This window comes from Aspergillus glaucus, assembly GCF_001890805.1.
Source record: "Aspergillus glaucus CBS 516.65 unplaced genomic scaffold ASPGLscaffold_12, whole genome shotgun sequence".
In the NCBI taxonomy this organism is placed as follows: Eukaryota; Fungi; Ascomycota; class Eurotiomycetes; order Eurotiales; family Aspergillaceae; genus Aspergillus; species Aspergillus glaucus.
Window position 1 is genome coordinate 84916 of NW_019170464.1, and position 19866 is coordinate 104781.

At 49.8% G+C, this 19866-nt stretch overlaps 8 protein-coding genes across 8 annotated transcripts; 3 read left to right on the forward strand and 5 right to left on the reverse strand.

The window, feature by feature from the left end:
- Positions 1-69: 69 nt before the first annotated feature.
- ASPGLDRAFT_127838 (methionine--tRNA ligase MES1) lies at positions 70-2091 on the forward strand (the record flags this gene model as incomplete). The annotated part of the gene is made up of 2 exons (XM_022540744.1): positions 70-206; positions 267-2091. 2 exons carry the CDS (start codon positions 70-72, stop codon positions 2089-2091), a joined length of 1962 nt encoding a protein of 653 aa, XP_022400018.1.
- Positions 2092-2607: 516 nt separating this feature from the next.
- On the reverse strand, positions 2608-3761 carry sonA (putative nuclear pore complex protein (SonA); the record flags this gene model as incomplete). Its single annotated transcript, XM_022540781.1, has 2 exons — positions 2608-3435; positions 3498-3761. 2 exons carry the CDS (start codon positions 3759-3761, stop codon positions 2608-2610), a joined length of 1092 nt encoding a protein of 363 aa, XP_022400019.1.
- A 945-nt stretch (positions 3762-4706) lies between these two features.
- Positions 4707-5824, forward strand: ASPGLDRAFT_386627 (uncharacterized protein). Its single transcript, XM_022544975.1, has 6 exons — positions 4707-4878; positions 4945-5113; positions 5173-5224; positions 5290-5329; positions 5381-5473; positions 5528-5824. The coding sequence occupies exons 2-6, from the start codon at positions 4963-4965 to the stop codon at positions 5672-5674; spliced, it is 483 nt and encodes a 160-aa protein (XP_022400020.1). The 5' UTR covers positions 4707-4878; positions 4945-4962; the 3' UTR covers positions 5675-5824.
- An 81-nt stretch (positions 5825-5905) lies between these two features.
- Positions 5906-9665, reverse strand: rgsC (putative intermediate filament protein (Mdm1); the record flags this gene model as incomplete). The annotated part of the gene is made up of 2 exons (XM_022544650.1): positions 5906-6930; positions 6986-9665. 2 exons carry the CDS (start codon positions 9663-9665, stop codon positions 5906-5908), a joined length of 3705 nt encoding a protein of 1234 aa, XP_022400021.1.
- Positions 9666-10322: 657 nt separating this feature from the next.
- On the forward strand, positions 10323-11345 carry ASPGLDRAFT_67005 (bifunctional phosphatidyl-N-methylethanolamine N-methyltransferase/phosphatidyl-N-dimethylethanolamine N-methyltransferase; the record flags this gene model as incomplete). Its single annotated transcript, XM_022549079.1, has 5 exons — positions 10323-10371; positions 10435-10474; positions 10565-10581; positions 10701-11127; positions 11276-11345. The coding sequence occupies 5 exons, from the start codon at positions 10323-10325 to the stop codon at positions 11343-11345; spliced, it is 603 nt and encodes a 200-aa protein (XP_022400022.1).
- Positions 11343-11982, reverse strand: ASPGLDRAFT_388003 (uncharacterized protein). Its single transcript, XM_022544986.1, has one exon. The coding sequence runs from the start codon at positions 11898-11900 to the stop codon at positions 11553-11555; it is 348 nt and encodes a 115-aa protein (XP_022400023.1). The 5' UTR covers positions 11901-11982; the 3' UTR covers positions 11343-11552.
- Positions 11983-12014: 32 nt separating this feature from the next.
- ASPGLDRAFT_74808 (uncharacterized protein) lies at positions 12015-14153 on the reverse strand. Its single transcript, XM_022549754.1, has 4 exons — positions 13891-14153; positions 13668-13789; positions 13388-13541; positions 12015-13312 (listed from the first exon to the last, which is right to left on the reverse strand). Exons 1-4 carry the CDS (start codon positions 13961-13963, stop codon positions 12102-12104), a joined length of 1560 nt encoding a protein of 519 aa, XP_022400024.1. The 5' UTR covers positions 13964-14153; the 3' UTR covers positions 12015-12101.
- A 14-nt stretch (positions 14154-14167) lies between these two features.
- ASPGLDRAFT_172643 (uncharacterized protein) lies at positions 14168-18575 on the reverse strand. The gene is made up of 4 exons (XM_022542770.1): positions 18143-18575; positions 16387-17971; positions 16216-16326; positions 14168-16149 (listed from the first exon to the last, which is right to left on the reverse strand). The coding sequence occupies exons 1-4, from the start codon at positions 18425-18427 to the stop codon at positions 14381-14383; spliced, it is 3750 nt and encodes a 1249-aa protein (XP_022400025.1). The 5' UTR covers positions 18428-18575; the 3' UTR covers positions 14168-14380.
- Between the last annotated feature and the right edge of the window lie 1291 nt (positions 18576-19866).

The window sequence follows — 19866 nt, forward strand, 5'->3', positions numbered from 1 at the left end:
TCCTGTTTGCCCCTCCATCCATAAAACCCCCCCGCCATTCTTTTTCAGAGTCTCGAACAAAGATTCAAAATGGCTTCAGATCCCAAAATTCTGCCCCAGAAGGGCGCGCGCAATATCCTCGTGACGAGTGCATTGCCATATGTCAATAACGTGCCTCATTTGGGCAACATTGTCGGTTCCGTGCTGAGTGCCGATGTTTTCGCGAGGTATCCAACAATCTCTTTATCATAGAGGTCTCACTGGTACTAACATATTCTTTCTTAAAGATACCACAAGGCTTGCGGACGACCGACTCTCTATATCTGTGGTACCGATGAATACGGAACTGCGACAGAAACAAAGGCCCTCGAAGAGAAGGTGACGCCGGAGGAACTGTGTGCCAAATACAACAAGATTCACCAGGAAGTCTACGAATGGTTTGAGATTGGATTCGATCACTTTGGCCGGACCCCGACACAAAAACACACCGAGATTTCGCAGACGATTTTCAAGAGGCTCTATGAGAACGGGTATCTCGCGGAGAAGACGGCAGAGCAACCGTTCTGTGAAGCGCACGGCTCGTTCTTGGCTGATCGATATGTGGAGGGAGAGTGCCCGCGATGCCATTATGATGACGCCCGTGGTGACCAATGCGACAAGTGTGGTCATCTGTTGGATCCATTTGATCTCATCAACCCCCACTGCAAGCTCGACGGTGCCACCCCCGTCCGCCGCGAGACCAAGCACATCCATCTCCTTTTGGACAAGCTGCAGCCGCAGATCGAGGAATGGTCTCGCAACGCTATTGACAAGGGCGACTGGCCCAAGAATTCCCGGGTGATCACTGAGTCATGGTTGAAGGAAGGCTTGAAGGACCGTGGAATTACAAGAGATCTTAAGTGGGGTGTGCCCGTTCCCCTTGATGGATTTGAGAACAAGGTGCTCTATGTGTGGTTCGAGGCCTGTATTGGCTATCTTTCGATCACGGCCAACTACACGACGGACTGGGAACAATGGTGGCGTAACCCGGAAGAGGTGCAGTTGTACCAGTTCCTGGGCAAGGACAACGTGCCTTTCCACAGTGTCATCTTCCCCGGTACGCAGCTGGGAACCACGGACAAGTGGACTATGCTGCACCACTTGAGCACGACTGAGTATCTGAACTACGAGAACGGCAAGTTCAGTAAGTCGCGCGGAATCGGTGTTTTTGGCAACAACGCCAGGGAAATTGGTGTTTCCCCCGACGTGTGGCGGTATTTCCTGCTGAAAAACCGTCCCGAGACCGGTGACACTCAGTTCGAATGGCGTGCGTTCGTGGACAGCAACAACAGTGAACTGCTGGCCAAGCTGGGTAACCTGGTCAACCGGGTAATCAAGCTGGTCACTGCCTCGTACGGCTCGACTATTCCCGATTTCACCGTCCCCGAAAGCTTCCAGCCGAACCTGGACGAGGTCACCGGCCTGCTCCGCCAGTACATCGAGGAGATGGAGAGCGTGCACCTCCGCGCCGGTGTGCAGACAGCCATGAGGATCGCCGAAGCCGGCAACGGCCTGATCCAGGCTAACCGTCTGGACAACTCTCTCATCGCCAACGAGCCCGGGCGGGCCGCCGCTGTTGTTGGTACCGTGCTCAACCTCATCTACCTCCTCGCCAGTGTGTTCGCGCCCTACCTCCCCGCGACCTCCAAGTCTATCAACGAGCAACTGGACGCCCCCTTCGCTTACATCCCCACGCTGGAGGACATCAAGGACGGTTGGAAGCCCACTGCCTTGAAGCCCGGCCACAAGATCGGCAAGGCCCAGTACCTGTTCTCGCGCATTGACTCGAAGAAGGCCGACGAATGGCGAGAGAAGTTCGGCGGTTCCCAGGCCGAGCGTCAGAAGAAGGAGGAAGACGCCGCCAAGGCTGCCGCGAAGAAGGCCGCCAGCAAGGCCAAGAAGAAGGAGAAGAAGGCCGGCAAGCCTGCTGATGCTGCTGCTCCTGCGGGTGGTGTCGAGGCTTCTGCCAAGGGAGGTGCAGAGGCAACTACTGCTACCACTGAGGGCAAGAATGACGAAGCTGTTGAGAAGGTCACCGATGGTGTGTCGCAGGTTACGATTCCGACATCATGAACGATTCTATTCGCCTTTCTTTTTACTTTCTTTCTTTCGTTATTTCTTTTTCGGGGTTGAATATTACTTTTTCTGCGGGTTCATTTAACTGTATTTGGGAGAAACGAGCCATAGCATGAGATATATGAATGATGTAGACGAACGAAAATAAAATGTGATGTGATATTGAATTTTATCCCTACTCTAGCCCTGGCTAAGAACTATTACTACACTAATGCTAACCAAAAGCCGCCCCCAAGTACATTATTCAGCCTCAAGGAGGGTGCTTCCATGTCAGAATTCTCTCTCCTGTCCATTATCTTTCGACACCCGTAACGTAGGACTCCTGGCAGACAAAGGTCTTTTTCCATTAGAAGAAGCAATAAAAAAAAATAAAAATAAAATAAAATAAAAATAAAAAGGCAAATTGCCTATACTGATTTCGCTCGTCGTATGCATTCCCAGACATAATAAGAAAAGATAACATGAAATAAAACAAAACCATTCATACCATAAACCAATCCATCTATCACCCAATCACCTCTTTCTCGCTCCCGCTCGAGGCTTCACTTCTTCTGGCGCAACAGGATGAAGCATCACCTTGTTGGGCAATTGTTGGGTGTTGGCAGAGTAACCCTTACTCCAGTCGTAGCTGACAGCGTAGGCAAAAATATTTCCAGTGCGGTTGAAAGCGGTGCTGGAAATTGTTCCCCCAACGGACGGATACCCCTTCAGACGATGTTTGGCATCCTTGTCCCAGAAGTGGAAGGTGCCGTCACTACCGGCGGTGCTGAAGGTACCGTGAACGGGATGGAAGGTGATAGAGTTGAGGGAATAGATGTTGTTGATGTCGCGTTGGTTGGGCGGGGTCTCACGGTGGCATTTGAAGCTGAAGTTGGAGCTCGAGTCCTTCTCTTCAACATACTGGATGGCACAGCGACCCTCGATACTACCAACGGCAAACCCAGTGGAATCAATGAAACAGTTGACTGTCCGCGTCTGCCACTTGAGGGGAGACTGCATGGTTTTGTAGAATTTGGTGGGGCTATCGAGATTGACGATGTTGATGTACCGGTCCGCCGTACCGATAACGAGGAGTTTGTTCTTCACGTCCATGGTGTACACTCGCTCCTGACACTCGAGCGAGGCGATGGGGGTGGACTGCCGCAGGTCCCAGTATTTGACCGTCTTATCCCACGAACCGGTGATGAGAAGGGGGGAGTTTCCTGCGGGGTTTGGAATCATATCACAGCATCGAATCGGAGCATCGTGAGCCGCGACCTGCACGGGAGTCGTAGCGCCGGCAGCAAGATCGAGCATCCGGGCAGCTTTATCGGCACCAGCCCCGACGACCTTGGTCCCATCCTGCGCACACCGACAAGTCAGCCAAATCAAATCCGCTGAACGTTCCGCAATTTGCAACCTACCGGAGACCAGCAACAGCTCAATACGGGAGCTTCGTGCTCAAAGAGCGCCTTTCCTTCACTTTGTCCCTGCTCGTTGATCTCATAGATGCGGACCTTCTTGTCCCAGGACGCGACGGCAAGGTGTTCGCTGGCGGGGGAGAAACGAAGATCGGAGATACTGTCCTCGGGAGGAGAGTTGAGCGCGACATCCTTGGAGATATCGCCGGTGGTATTGGTCTGAGCTGCTGATGTCGCCGCAGCGCCGACGGAACCGAAGAGCGACATTTCGTGACCGTTTTTCTCTTGCTTTTTTGGCCCTCCTTTTGTCTTTTTTTATACAAAATCAAACCAGAGCTAGAGAAACAAACGAACAGAAAGATAAGGGGGTATCAAAAAAGCACAATTGAAGAAGAAACAACGAATGAGAAACGAAGAGAAGGTCTTCAAAATCAAAACGAAGCGACGCGGTGGAAGTGGAAGAGCTCTTCGTCCTAATGAGGTTAGGCTGCGGCCTGAGGCAAGAAGGAAACAAACTATGTAAACAATGCAATTACAGCAAATCAATCAAACTAGACAGAATAAACAAAATAAACAAACAACCCTAAACGGGGCCCAAGTATATAATATCAGCATCGTCATGATTTTAACTACGATTACTGTGGAATGACAATGGCCTGATCGAACCCATGGCTCTACATCCAATATTATTGGGAAATTCATCATGCTGCATTCGCCACTCGTATCAGAGTTCCGCCATTCCGTCGTCCAATGTCATACCATCAACACCCATATTCCGGCATAGTCTACTTCAAATTGCGTGTACATATCCAATGTCAATTCAACCCGGATGTTGGTCATGACGCATGTTAAAAGAGGAGAAAAGCTCATGTGAGAGCTCTGTAAGTTTGAGCTACCAGAGAAACATCTCACGTCGAGTGTTGTATACCTTGAATCGACTGTCCCAAAACGGAAAATGCGGGGGTGCACAACCAAGCTCTCTCTCTCTCCACGTCAGGTGATCTTCCGATGATCCGTCGCAAAGTACTGTTTGTATACTCACTATACGGGATATTGTACAGTATGACATTGTACAGTATACCCCTGTATGTGGTGTGGTATTTTGTCAATGGGGCATCGGAAGACGAGGGCCTCGTCATGACCAGGTTACAGCCCTGCTTGATCTGATTTGATCCTGCCATAACCCTAGAGCGTACGTGTAGCACTCGACATAGTATATCCCCGGTAGTATCGCCGGGTCTGGTTCGGGGTCACCTGCTCTTCTCCTCTTTTCTCTCCCGTCTCCTCCTTTTCTTTCCCTGATTCTTCTCATCTGCCTCTCCTCTCTCCCTCTTTTATTCCTCTCCTTCACATCATTGTTGCTTAACCTATACTCAGTTATCAGGTAAGGCTCTGCTACCTTTGAGACCAACCTACTTGAACACTATAGCTAATTCCTACCATGGCCTAGTTCACTACCGTCGTCACCATGTATACTGAACAGCCTGAACTCACCAGGGTTGATTCAGCCGTCGCAGGCTTGGGTACATCTCCCCAAGATGAGAAACCTCCCATTACAAAGATCGAACATAGGCGCAGGTCGTCGGTGGCAGAGGGTGTCTTCAACATCAAAGACTTGGGTACGGTCTCTCGGTCCACTCGGTCCAGAGAAGCGAACTAAAACCATTGATGTTCCCAGAGGCCCAACAGATTGAACTGGTACTTCCAATCGAGACGCAGAAAACTGGGTGGTACGTGTACCCATCTTCTCGATCAATGTTTTTCATTGCTGTCATATCCATTGACACCCTTCCAGGAAACTCAATACCTCGCCAAACAGCATCGAGGACAAAGACATGCTCAAACTGTACCTCGTCAACCCTCCCGTCAAGAAGATTGACCTGCACTTCCCACTAGGCTTGGAAGTAGCTGCTCGCAACAGTAAAGGTGTCACCATCAAGGACGCGCTGGACGCCATCTACAAGCAGTTCAAGAAGAAGGTATCATCCGCCGTGTCCCTACTGTTTTGGACAATGCTAATTTCTTCTGCATAGTCCGATGATGAAATGGATGCTCCCTATCTTGCTGGCTTTGAGTGGAACAAGAAGGAGTGCTGGACACGTCTGGTCGTCCACCAGAAGCATCACGGTCCAGTACAACAGTCGCGCAAGAAGGGCAAAAAGGCAAAGGAAGAGGCATAGATGCTGATCATCCCTCCATAATGACGTCTCAAAGAAAGGTTTCTGGTATGTCTTCCATATAGTTTTGTTCCCGGTGCTCTCTGCCATATTCAAGTTTGGAATAATATCTATAATCATTTGAATTAGTCAATTTTGTAACATCATCGCAATCTTCGTAGTTCTCATACACGGTCATATCTATCATCCAAGACAAAGGCTGAAAGCATAAGGGTATAAATAGTAACAGCAAATTCATGACCAGCCCGGAACCACTCCCCCGAATAACACTAACACCAGCTCATCCAAGATAGTAAAGACGAGATGCGTATTGAGCCGTTGGTTATTCAACATAGCAAAGATCCTCCTTGCCGCGCCTTGCGCATTCGCCCGTCCAACAACATTTCCTGCGAGATCTGGCACCAGCGTCGCCAGCACCACGCTCGCTTCAGTGCGACTCTTGAATCGCTGAGACGGCGTCCGCACGGTATTCTGTCGCAGCACGCCATTCGGCCACATCGTCTCCCGCGCGAGATGGATGTATCGAAGCAACGACTCATCCTGAACGAGTGAGCGGGCTCCCTCGCGCACTTTGCGCTCGATGGTCCCGCCCAGGAGCTGATGGAGGACTACGACCACGGCGCGGCCGCGAAGCCAGTTGTTGCCCTTATTCAGATCAAAGGCTTCCAGGAAGAGGTCGCATATTGGTTTGATAAACGGTTCTAGTTCCCGGTCCTCAAATGCATTGAGCTCCGCCTCTGCTTCGGCAGCGGTTACAGAATCCTCTGCGTTGACAAGGTTCGCTGCTGGCGAAGAGGCGCCAGCCTGGTAGTTGGTCGTCGCGGCGGAGATGAGGTTCTGCCCAGCCGTGGAGAGCTGGTCTAACACACCGAAATTGGCTAAGAAATCGTCCATGCCATCCGTCACCGAGTTGTAGATCCGGGTAACCAGATCCTTGGTCTCGTCATCGCGGGGACGAATCTCATCGCGCGAAATTATGGCCCGTTGGGAGAGAAACGCACGTAGGTCACGACTTCGACACACTTCCGGCAGTAGCAATAGCTTTTGGAGGTAGCTCTCCAATGCCATTCGTCGCTTCTGCAGAAAATCCTTTTGCAATTTCATCACCATACGGCGACGCGGAAATTCTAAGTGACGGACCGATGGGTATCTTGTGCGTAATTTGTGATGCAGGTCGTGGAATTCGCTGTAGCGACGGGCTACAGCCCAGGATGCCGCTGGCATCTGCTCCCCCGCATTTCTCTGGACTTCAACCACATCTGCCAAGAACGTTAGTTAAGTGGTTCCATAGGGAGATATCGGCATGTTACATACATAGAGCATACTCTCGGCCATCTGGCTCCTTGCCCACCACAATGGATTTTATTTGGACAGTCGACCGGCCATATAAGCTGTTGTCGCTCTCTTGGATGATATACTGTTGGCGCTGCATCTCTTTCCGATGACCTTCCCGCTGAATGCTAGCCTTGGACTTGCGCAAGATCCGCAGCTCAGCCGTGTTATTGGTTAGCTCAGCTTTCCGAGTTAACGCATCCACAACCGATTCCTGGGAGCCCAGCTTTTCGATCTCGGTGGTGAGCGCCTCAATTGCTTCTGTCAAACCAAGATCACCAGGGGCTGCTTCATGGACTTCATCGGCAGGGTCTTTGTCTTCCGTTTCAGCTGGTTCTTCGTATTCATCCTCGATGAACTTCTGCTGGTCCGGAAATAGGTCATCATCGAAAACACCCCGTCGTGGCGACTCATCGACGAGACCTAATGAAGCAATACTAGGTTTTGTTTTCTCATCGGTTCGGATTTCTTCCCGTGACAATTCCACCGAGCTGCGCGATGACTTAGTAGGACTCCTGCCGTTGCCATATAACTCAGGTGGGACCAAGTCATCATGGTTGTTATTATTATTGTTGTTTTCTGGTTTACTATTTTTTGGTGGTTCATCGGTAATGATATCGTTCAATGCCGCCTCCATCGTCTCGATAACTTGCCTTTGACTTTTTTCGTGTTCTCCATTCTGCGAGTCTTTGCCGAGACTATGTGTAGACATGGCGAGAGGATCGGTATCGTGTTCATCGTCGAATAAAGGGGCGGAACGTTCAGAATCCAAAGAATTTCGGGGTGATACATCATCATCATCGAAGAGCTTTCCTGTACTCCGGACATCGGTCGATGAAACGGCAGCCCGACGAAGATCCTTCGATTTGGCTCCTGCCTGAGACATCGTACGGCCAGTCAAAGGAGGCAAGGGCCGTCTTTCAGGCGCCTCAAGACTGGCTGCAGGACTAGGCTGATGAGCGGCTAATCCTCCCAACTTCGAACCTTGATCCGACGCAAGGTACTTGTAGTACAGATCCGACTGTTTAAATCTAGGGTAATGGACATTCTCCATTTCTTCCAAGACCGCAGATTGCGAGGTCAAGATCACAGTCCGCGCCTGGTGGTACTGGTCTGAAGTCGCCCGTTTTCCCGCACTCAGAAAAGCTTTCACCATTCGGCAAGACCCGTCTGCGACTTTGATTTCAGGTTTTGTCAAGTACGTTTCGCTGATTAGTGCCATATCATTCCTATCGGCTGTGTTCCAGGTCGTTGAACTAGGGGACGTTTCGTCCCCAAAGTCATCTTCGAGTGGATTGCGAAACCCGTCAACCACGATCCAGAACTGCACTAATGACATGAGCTTTTGACGGTCCATGAACTCCATAAAGTAAGAGAGACCAGAAGGATCGTGCATCACATCCACTAGAGACATCTCGTGAGACGCTGGTGCGCTATTGCGGCGCAAATGTGATGCATTTGCCGTGGCATGCGGAAATCTACTACTTCCGGGCGCTGAAAGTTTGAGCACCTTTTGATCCAGGACTCTCTTGCTCGTCTCCAAACGACGAATATAAACCTGGTCTTGTCCTTCCACCATGCTTTCTCGCTTCAGCTGGCTGGCGACAAGCGCTCTGAATCGCCGGGCATCCGAAAGGTTATTACATCTCCGAATTGCCCTGACAAAACGCTCAAAGGCACGTTCCGAATCATGCGGCGAGAGCTTGGGAAATGAACGTCCACGTTTTGAATGAGGCGTGGGAGACGCATGTTCGTCTAAAGCTGCCCGAAGCTTTCGTACGGTTTTGCGATCATGGAGGGCTGTCCGTCCATATGCCTCCATCAATTGATTCCATGTATCTGGGTCCGAGAGTGTAGATACAACTGGGAAGAGGACGGCACAGGCGAAGATCTCCCGGATTAACACAGCAACAACGCGGCTGTTGAGTATATTCTTTGGGAATAACTGTGGAAGTAGCCCAACGGAGATTTTCCGCAAGTATTCCTGTTCTGCCAGCTTCTGGTCGGAGAGGGACAGCGAAACCGCCGGGTGAAGACGCCCCTCGCAGTATTTGCTCGCAATAGCAAGATCCAACTCTTCTGACTCGGTTACATTCCGTGTCAAATTCCGTCCCCGGACTGACCGCTCCGCGATATCAAATTCTCTGAGATGGGTGGTGAAGATGGGAAATATGCGCGACACTATTAGTGACACCAAATCCTCTGCCAGCAGACTATTATGAAGATTCCCAATCGCAACCCGAATCATTCGGTCCACGTCGTTGACAAACACTGGGCTCGGGCTGATGTTTTGGTACCATGACGAGATAAAATCGCGAGTAATGAGGGTCAGAGTCTGATCAACTGCTTCCGACACGACGAACGATTGAGGATAGATGGGCTTGGAATCATAGGTGGAGCGTTGGCGAATTGCGTAGGTTTCTTTCTGCCAGTGCTTGGGAGTGATGAATGCCAGAGACGTAGTCTTCGCACGAAATCTAGCGGCATCCCGTGTCCGTGTTGTCAGAAACACAAGACCCAGCAGCGAAATGAAAGAGGCTATAGCGCCTAGAACGACCGCATAGCCAAGGTATCGCAGCACTGGGAACCATTGAACCACCAAACCCCATGCGATGAATCCTCCGAGTCCCCCCAGAACAACGAGATCGCGACTGCGGGCCATTGTCCCCGGACGTGAGCGAGTGACTGACGTCCCATGCCGGTCAAGTAATGACGACGTGCAGATGAGAAGCAATGCAGACCATTTTGGAGCAGCGACGGCTTATCAATTGCTCTATTGCGGATAACTAACAGTCCAACATCGGCGGTGAGGGACTTTGACAGCTTTCGAGGTACGCGTTGAATGGGATATGGCCGTTTTATTGGTAGGATTGGAAGGTCAGCAGAGGTTGGAGGGTTAGAGAAAGCTATAGATCACCAAAAAACACAAAAAAATCAAAAAAAAACAAGACAGAGTAGAGCATCTGGATATCTTTCCCTCATAAGCGCCGAACAATTGTTGTCGATATGGCTATTCCTCCTCGACGTTGACAGACAAAAAAAAAAAAAAAAAAAAACACAGGAATAAAAGAGTGTGTTGAGAAATGCTTCAGTTGTTGTTTTTCGAGATGTCAAGTTCGGGGTCACGGGACAAGACGTCATGTGCCGGCAGTACAGCCCGTGACAGTAAATTACGGAAGTGTTGTATTTCCGCCGCCTTCTCCTCATTTCCCTCTCGTGTCCCTCTCTTGTCCTCTTCCTCTCTTTCTCCTCTTCTCTTCCCTCACCTCTTTTACGTCTTCTTTTCTACTCTCTCACTCGTTTTATCTAGTCAACAACTATGGCTACTCTGACGGATTTCGTGGACTTCTCCCAGTCGTCTCTTCAGGGTATGTTTGACATCATTTCCGGCGGGATTCACATGTGATTCTAACCACGACGGCCATTTGCAGTGACTGCGCTGTCTATTGCCTTCAACCCTATCTTTTGGAAGTAAGCCAGGCCCTTGAATTTGCTCAATATATACCTCAGATGTCTATCTGGAAAATCTATGAATCTCAATGGCTGACCCTGGTTCCTTAGCATTGTTGCCCGTGCTGGTTAGTTACTCCACCTTTCCTCGTGTTTACACCTCTGTGCAGGCATTGAAGAGAAACAACCTGCCGTTCTCATCGTCTTCAATAATTGCTCATACAATCTCGGTCATTTCATCTTGTAGAGTACCGGAATCATTTCTTGACTCGTATATTCGGTAGCCCCTACTATGGATGCTACTTCCTCGCATTCGCCATCTTCTCTTTGGGCATTCTGCGTGACCACCTCTACCAATTGGCCCTGGCTGACCAGCCTTACTACGCCCCTGTGCATCAACCAATCCTGGGCAGCGTCCTCTTTGGCTTTGGCTCCGTTCTCGTTTTGTCCAGCATGTATGCCCTTGGCGTCACCGGCACCTACCTTGGAGATTACTTCGGAATTCTGATGGATGCCCCCGTCACTGGCTTTCCGTTCAACGTCACCGGCTCCCCCATGTATTGGGGAAGCACCTTGAACTTCCTGGGAGTCGCTCTTTACCACGGCAAGGTGGCTGGGGTCGCATTGACGGCCGAGGTCTTCATCTTGTACTGGTTTGCTCTCCAGTGGGAGGAGTAAGTGCCCTGTCCTTTTTCTCTTGCTTTTGTCCACCCGACGCAACTTCCATCCGATCTGCCCGTGCAACCACCATCACCGAGACCGATTCGCGCCCATCGTTGAAAGACGTAGTGTGTCAAACCCACTGACTTTATACCGTTGTAGTCCTTTCACTGGCGAGATCTACGCCAAGCGCGACCGTGAACGTGCAAAGCAGGCCGGCAAGAGCCAGTAAATGGCAACCAGCCTGGGCCTGTGAGGCATAAGACCAGCACGATGTGCTGAAATACTGAGACTTATTGCAAGGTTGGATGAGGACTTCAACAATCCACAACCTGTGCAATTCCACGACAAGAAGCGTCAATCTCCGGACGTTTTGACGAACTGCTTACGGGTCCATGAGTACGATACCACTAAGATACTATTAATCCTCAACGATCGATCAAAAATTCCAGGAATTGGTAGAATGACTGGAACGCTTTTTTAATATAGACAAAAAAGAAAAATTAGAAAAGACATCCTGTGTTCTGTAAATATTCCTCTTAAATGTTGAAATAACTCCATTTTCCCCCGAAAAGTAACACCCCTGTGTATGGGATAGCGCTAAAATGTCCTTCAATGGACGTTGTAAGTTGTACGTGACATGACATGTCAATAAATCCATGGCACCCGAAAAGATAGAAACCGAAAAGATAGAAACAAAATGACATGGCGCGAATCGTGTTAAATGGTGACCCAGTCTTGGGTGGGGGGAGGAGAAAAGCAACAAGAAGAACACCGCCAACTCCATGCTATGGGACGATTTGAACAATAATAAAGAGGAAAAAGAGGAAAAAGAGAAAAAAAAAAAAAAAAAAAAAAAAAAAAAAAAAAAAAAAAAAAAAAAAAAAAAAAAAAAAAAAAAAAAAAAAAAAAAAAAAAAAAAAAATGGAGAAGTCGAGGGAAGAGGAGAAGACCTGGTGCAAAAATGAACGATGCTAAAAACGTCGCATCATGCCCTTCGACCTCGTCCTCTTTTGCCCGTAGCCCGACTTTCATCCACTGCTTCGATCTCATCTTCGTCGGCTCCCTTCTTGAGATCCTCTCCTTCTGCTAGACCCCACTTCTCGTGATCGTACCAGTCCTCGCCGTCGCTCATCTCGCCAACATGGCCCTCGGCCTTGCACCATTCTAGTACATCTTCCTTCATCCGACACGCGCGAAGTAGAGATTCATGCATATGTTCGAACCCTCGGACTGTCTCTTCCTGCTTTTGGATGTACGACCACAAGAGTCGCCGAGTATCCTCGGCTTCGTTCGGTGGGAGTCCGTAATTGGGATCTGGGCGGGTAGAATTTGGAACAAGGAAGAGAGGATGCGGAGTCGGAAGACTGGTGAACGGATCGTTTGATGGGGTAAAGGAACGATGGCTGGATTCGTCCTCTTGCTGGGGGTTCGATGTGTTGGCCCACTCCCTAGTCGCCATTCGACGATACGGTGCAGGTGACCCATTCTGCATCTCTACATCTTCTGCTTCTTGAGTATCACTTCGCGCATCCATGTCATCAACATCATGCGCTTTAGATTTCCCGTTGCTGGTTGATGCTTCCTCCGATCCGGGGGGCTGGTTCTGATTGGGTTGTACATTCTCTGTGACATCCCCATTTACATGGGTTCCATCCGGTTGTACTGTGCCTGGATGCTGGGAGACGTCTCCAACCGTTGTGTCGATCTCTTCCGATTTGGGTTCTTTGGTCTGTTCAGCATTATTCTCTCCTGGCTTGTTCTCATTATTCTCGGCGTCCGTCATCTTAACATCCTTTTCGGCTGGCTGTGATAGCCGGTCCTCCTCTCCCTGGACCGTCTCAGAGCCCTCCTGAGACATCGCACCCGAGAGCGACTCCTGCGCTCCGTTCTTCTGGGCGTCGGAGTTTCCACCAGCAGGAGGAGAAGCTGTTCCACTCGTATTGGGCTCCATGTTCATAATGCGAGGCTCAAAAATCCATCTGTCTTCGGATGTCTCAACCGTTCCGCAGGGCATCCAGGAGCAGTCGCCTAAAAATTCTCGGTGGAGGTTTCTTGCCCGCCACAGCAGGGCGCGTTCTTGACGCAGTTTATCTTCAATCGCCTGCGTCATGTTGCGGAGGGCTTTGGACTTGTACATGTGGGACATTGAGGGGTGGGTAGGGAGTTCGGAGGGATGCTTGATGGGACACAAGAGATCTGTGATGAGACAAACCAGTCAGTACTGCGATACATTATTCATAATGATGTTGGTGAGATATCTCATATGCTTACGTTCAAGCGCAATTTCAGAAAATGGGTTCTCCTCTGCCGCTGCCACATCCGCTTCAGAATCTTCGTCATCCTCATCGAGCTCATCGCCTTCTGAGTCGTAGCGCACCGGGTTTGGTTGAAGGATGTAGCGCGTATAGCCCGCGTGCTCAATCTTCTATTCATCAGAAAAAGACCATCAGCAATTGTCTTTCCTTCTTTTGATTTTTATTTTGTGCACTTTTCGGGAACCGGACCAAATTTGCGGACGGTACGATCAAGAGAAGGGAGAAAGCCAATGTACCTGCTTATAAAGGTCCTCAGAATTGATGTATCCCAGCGCGCCTTCACGCACATATTGCGCGTTCGCCTTTAGCTTATTGCCCCGATTCGTCGGTTGCGTGATAGAATCGTCCGGTCCGGAAACTGCGCAGGGAAGAAAAAGCCGTCAGCAATCAGTCGCGGTACTGCAATGGTACAAATTGAACACATTAAGAGACGAAATTAGAAGAATAGACTCCACTTACAATCTTGTTCCTTGCGCAGGGCCCGTTTCATGCCCATAATGGTGTCTGCGATCAAAGCTGCTTGTGCCGCCATGGTTTCGGTGTTTAACCAGCACCGGCTGATGAGAGACAACTGAGGAAAGAGAAATGCGAGGAAATTCAATGGATAGCACTCAGGTGTAACAGAAGCAATGTCATCCACCACGAGTACCTAGTCACAGCGTATATGAAATGGTTGATATGGGGCAAACAGATCCCAGCAGTATTGTAGTACTATGAGAGAGGTGAGGTGCTGCTGCTGCTACGGCTTCTCCGCCCGGCGGAATCGAAAACAATGAATGATCTCCCGCCGCTAGTCTGTTTTAGGCTGATAAGGGCTACACGTGACATGCCCTCAATGTTTCAGTTTTTCTTACAGTATTATATAGAAGCCACGTGCCACTTTTCCGACGTAAAATAGCAACTACTACTATATAGAAGCCACCGACATACTAAATACACATATAATCTTCTAGTCATCCGCATCCACCCACACCAGGATCCCTTTCTTGTCCGACCTCATTTCATCCGTGGGAAGAACCCGCAGTATCTTATTAAAATAAGTGTCTAGCACAACCAGCTGTGGCTGGGTCCATAATCCCCGTTGAACCGCCAGCAGGTTGTACCGTACTGTGTGTCTGCTCAGCGGTGACAGTTGAACCACGGTCGTCTTCGGACCGCTGAACGCAAATTGTTCGCTGGCTTCCATGGTCAGGTTGAACGTGAGGAAGTGAGTCGACGGGTTTTCCAGTATGTAGTTCATGTGAATCAGTCCGGACAGAGTGTTAGATGCGATTGCTGAAGCCAGCACTCGCGGCTCACCCGCCGGTGCAACAAAGCGAGGAATATCTAGGGTAGAGACGGTGGTAGCTTTGTCGACGCCGCCTGCAAAATCTCTTCTGTGCCAGTGTATTTCCAATGCGAGATTGAGCGCTGTCGGTCGTCGATCGCCCAGAATAACTTTTTGGACGTCTAAAACGAACTGAGATTCTCGAAGTTCCTCGGGAGATATCTCTGGTGTCTTCCCTGGGCCAGTTATGACCTCAGAGCCGATATTGCAGGCGGTCCCGCCGCCTGCACTAAGCAACACCACGGACACCTTGTCGATGATCAGAGACTCCAAAGCAAAGGAGACAATCTTGGCATCAAGGCACCATTTCTGATGCAGACCCCGAGGCTTCGATGTGGGCCCATCCTCGAGCAATTCATCATCAACATGGAAAAAGTCAGGCCATGGTTCGGGATGAAGGCGCGGAAGAAATTCATAGTTCGCCTCAAAAGGCCTGATAATAGACAAGCCCACAGTCTCTGTTTTAATGATGGGAGTCTGGACATCGGACACAATGTGATATACGGCTGATATCTCCAGCTGATAGTCCGAGGCATCATTTGTGTCTGTCAGTACTATCGACAACTCCTTCTTAGATGAACGCTCCATGACACCGACTGGTCCCTTGATGAAGTGGCGGTCTTCCTCATCGACAGTAGAGCTGTCGTCTGTGTCCTGCTCGCCTGGGTTATCTTCTCCGTCGGCCCATTGCAGCCTTGCCAAAGACTCTGGGCGGCCGAATAACCTTGTCTCGGCTGACACGTCGGCTTCTTCTTCTTCGTCGTTGTGGATGCCAATGGTCAAGACTATTCGTTCGTTGGTATAGTAGGTATCCCTCAGGTTAGGTGTTGTGATCCGTATTTTGGGCGGCTTGCGCTTGACCCTGCATCGATTAACATCCCGACCCTTTCCTACTCTTCGTTTCGATACTCCCTTGGGGGTTCGCTGCCACCAGGAGAATTCACGTTGGCTCTGATCTGTGATAAAATATGAGAGGTCAAACTTCTCTTCCTCGATAGACATCGTAATCGAGGCTACTCTGGCCTCGCCAGCCTCCCGAGGGATGCATATCAAATTGACGACTTTGGTTTGTGAAGGTCCAATAGTCAAGTCGGCAATCCCCTTCAGTGTTGCTGGGCCGCTGTTGGGAGACTGGACAGCGGAGGAATCGGTTGGCACGCTAGCCTCCCGAAGAGAGATTGACTCTATAGTGCACGGAGTTGTAATATCAGGTTCAGCGTTGTTATCCGACTGGACTTTGATTGGACGAAGACAGCCTTCAAACCCTATCTTAACGTCTGAAAGTCTTATAGGAGCAGCGGACGGATGAGCAAATGAGGAGATAACAAGCTGAGCTTGTAGAGGCTCGCCAACATTCCCTTCGCTCTTTTCGAATGCCAAGCACGCAGTGACTGCAAAAAGGGAGGGAAAAGATATCAGTACTTGAGTTCTGTGAGAGGTCTTATAACACCACTTACTACTCGACAGGACGTCCTCAGCTCGTAGAACAACAGAAAGTTTTGGTATATCTGTGATTTCTTCAAGACTCCTATGGATATCGTAGTGCCAGGGTGGCCGACGGTGAAAGGCTAAAACGCACCCACATCAGAAAATCGGAATAGAGTTCCTTGAAACGCATGGTTTCTTACCCTTGCTAAGTAGCTCCCAGTCAATTCGAACAACCATTTCACCATCCCCAATTTGCAAGGCACATTCCCTCAAGGCCAATCCAAACCTTTCCATAAGCGGCCACCAGCCAGAACCCCGCCAGCTGAGAGTCGACCACAGCGGCCGCAGGAGGTTTAAGCCATCAGACCACGAGCCAATCCGTACGTATTCTTCCGCCATTTCTAGACTAAGGCTTTCCACTTTCCGTGTTTGATTGCGCTTCGCGAATTCCTCCAGGGCGGCTTTCAAGGTGTTCAAGATTAACGAGGAATGGTCAAAGCCCTTGGACCCCGACAGAGGTGCTTCGACATGTGTCTCGGGAGCCAAGTACGTGTCATATAGATAAGACTTGCTCGCAATCTGCGAAGCGGGTGACTGTCCTGGGGGTGGTCGGTCTTCGTCCGGAATTTGCTGCGCTAGAGCTCGTCGTTTGATTGCATGCTTCGCAGAGCGATATAACCAATAGCCTTCGTGGTGAAGTTGCTCCCACGGGTAGAGGCCATCGCCCGTAAAAGTTGGCTTCTCATGCGATGCAGGCGCGAGGTATTGTTCCTGGGGGGAGATTTCCGCGCGGCGAATGAGCTCTGCCATTACCATTGACCACCTGGACTCCCAGGCTTCCCATCCATAGTTTCTCGACCCTTTGCCCCGCCGATTGACTATATCCTGCGTGCGATCCCTATGACTGACCCATGACCGAACAGCTGCGGCAGTCTGGCCCGCCCAAAGCAGACAGCGAATGATGCGAATTGCAAGAGAATCAGCCAGAAGGCGCGCATGGTTAAACCGTGGATTCCAGCCTGCAATGGTTTCAAAGACTTCCTGTCCAAACAGAGTCTCGTATGCGCTTTCGTAGTTTCTCAGGGCCGCATCCATCTCTTGCCGGAATTCTGCAAAGATTCCTAGTTTGAATTCGTAGCGGACATGCCAGCCCTGTATTGACAAGGTCTGGGACGTCCCGCTGGTTGGCGGTGCCGTGGGTGGCGGGATGCTGCTCTTATTCCGCTTGCGCCGTGCATGTTTCGACAGGTCCCGGTAGTACTCGGCCACAGACGGCTGTATCAAAGTGAACAGGGACTTCGTGAACTCCTGTAATTCTTCAGATGTAGCATCTGGGGGAAGAAGAAAGATTGACTTCGGATCCAAGTTGGTCGCTCGCCGAATACTAGCTATCCGGTCGTCTGTATCTCCAATGTCATTTCCATCACCTTCTTCAGACAAAAGAACAACCAGGAACCTAGTCTTGTAGCCAGATGATTGCCATTCTTTCTTCAATCCGTTTATCTCTATCTTGAGCTGGTTATCACGAAGGGAGTTCATGTTCGGATCCAGCGAAAAGGGGAAGAAATTGATCACAGCGGCCGGGACGAGGCTCTGATGTTTCGTGACCCATAGCGGAGGAACCAACCCGTCCGGGAATGTCGGGGAGCTTGGTGTTAACGGAGATATTGGAGAGTGAAGGACGAAAGACGGTACGCGCAGTATATCACTTTGTTGTCCGCTTGAAGGGCTGGTAGGGGGAGATACCGGCGGGGGGTCTGCTTTGCGCGGGGGGAGTGTATAGGACTGTGAAATGTCAGCGAGGGACAGTTCTCTTTGTTTGAATCCGTTGACAGTGATAGAGTCGAGTGGGGTGTTCTCTTCTTTGGGTGTTCAACAACAGGTTGAAAGGGTTGCAGCAACACGATCGGGACCCTGTCGCAATCCTTAGACCATAGGAAAGAACAAATAACCTACCCGTCCAATGCTCTTGACTTTATATCCAGCCCCAAGAAGTCTCTCATGATTATCATCTCTGAAGTTCCATGGAATCCGTGTCGCATTCTCACCCAGAAGTACCCTCCGCAGCTCCTCCGCAGTCATACCGGTCACCGGTGGGAAATCCGAGCATATCTTCAAGCCCTTCTCGCGAAGAAGAGGGTAGTCGATCGATTCGGGCTCATCTTTAAGTTCCGCTTCGAGGCCGGAGAGCAAAACGAAGGGAAGGTTGTGGGAGACATAGTCGTCGGGATAGGCGTCCATTGCGGACAATGGAGTAGCTTCGCTGTAGCGCAAGTCACCACATGTCTAACTTCGAAACGAGATATGGGCGGAGAATAGGTCAGGCGGCGGAGGTCAAGCGATGAGGAACTAAGCAATCAATCACTCAGTTGGGCAATCGTCAGGGGAGTAGGCGGAGTGTTTGGCTGGAGAGTGTACTTTTCTGGGTGGAAACATGCATCCTACGTTGATGCCAAGCCTGCCACCAGCGACTTGATATGTATAGTACGGGGTGTAGCAGACTGAATCAAGCAGTCAATATTATATGTAGTTATTTTTACTGAGTATAAAGTACATAGGATTCCTCTTTCAGTTATTTTTATGAATGGGTGTCATTGAATTGTGCATATCGACATTCTATAATGGTTATACTGAACGGCACCAGTATATATCCTGAGGCAGTACCCCTGGTATGGAGTATAGTGTCACAACCTGTACAGAGTAACATTGCCAGAAATCATGTTGTTGATAGAACCAAAGAAAATACTAACATTAAGGAGTTGTCAACATTGACCACCAGATTCAGCATGAACAGTAATGTGATGACCTGCATTAATTCATCCGAAGTTGTTGGATACAGGCCAATCTGACAGGTGGGGGACGAGTATTAAAGGAATATGATATATCAGATTCAAATAAATGACTGACATAGACCAGTTGGGTCGAGAAAAGGTTCTTCGCCGTCTAAGCGAATAATCGTCCTTTTGCTCCTCTATTACTGCGTTTCAGTGCATACTTTACGGAGAAATATGTATCCTGTGCGGACGATTTCAACGGGTGCAGTCTACAAACGCTTGTCCGGTGATCCCGGCCATATCACCATCATAAATACTCCGCAATACTCCTGGAGTATGTATTAGCAGCTGACCGAGCAAATCATGGAATCCCCGAGTCCTGCGAGGATGAGACCATTAAGAAACAAGGACAAGACCTTCCCTACGGAAGTAATTATGGTCCGGTGGAACTCAACCGGAAGACTCCGTCAATGGCCAACTCTTAAGTCGAGGACTGTCGTCTCATTAACGGAAGACTGAGGAGGACAACAAGCCTCTCGTGGTGGCCAGTGGCCTATAATCCAACTGCATGAGTGACTCACTGTCACCCTCGCTTCAATATTCATTGCAACGTGCATTGCGAAGACACACGTTGGGAAGAGAGGGGCAAAAAAACAAAGAAAGAAATATCCCATGCAAGACAATTTTCTCCCCTGAAATTTGGATCTGCGAACCGTCCAGCAGTAATTGGGAGAAGTCAAATCTGATTGAGTGGAAGATAACCTGCTAAAGGAGACCGGAATATTGGTCTTTTCGGAAGATGTTCGTTTCGCATGAATTACCCTGACCATCCGATGCTGTGATTTGCTGGTATATATGGTCAACAGACGACTGTACCTCTGTACGGAGTACGGATCATTGCTTAGA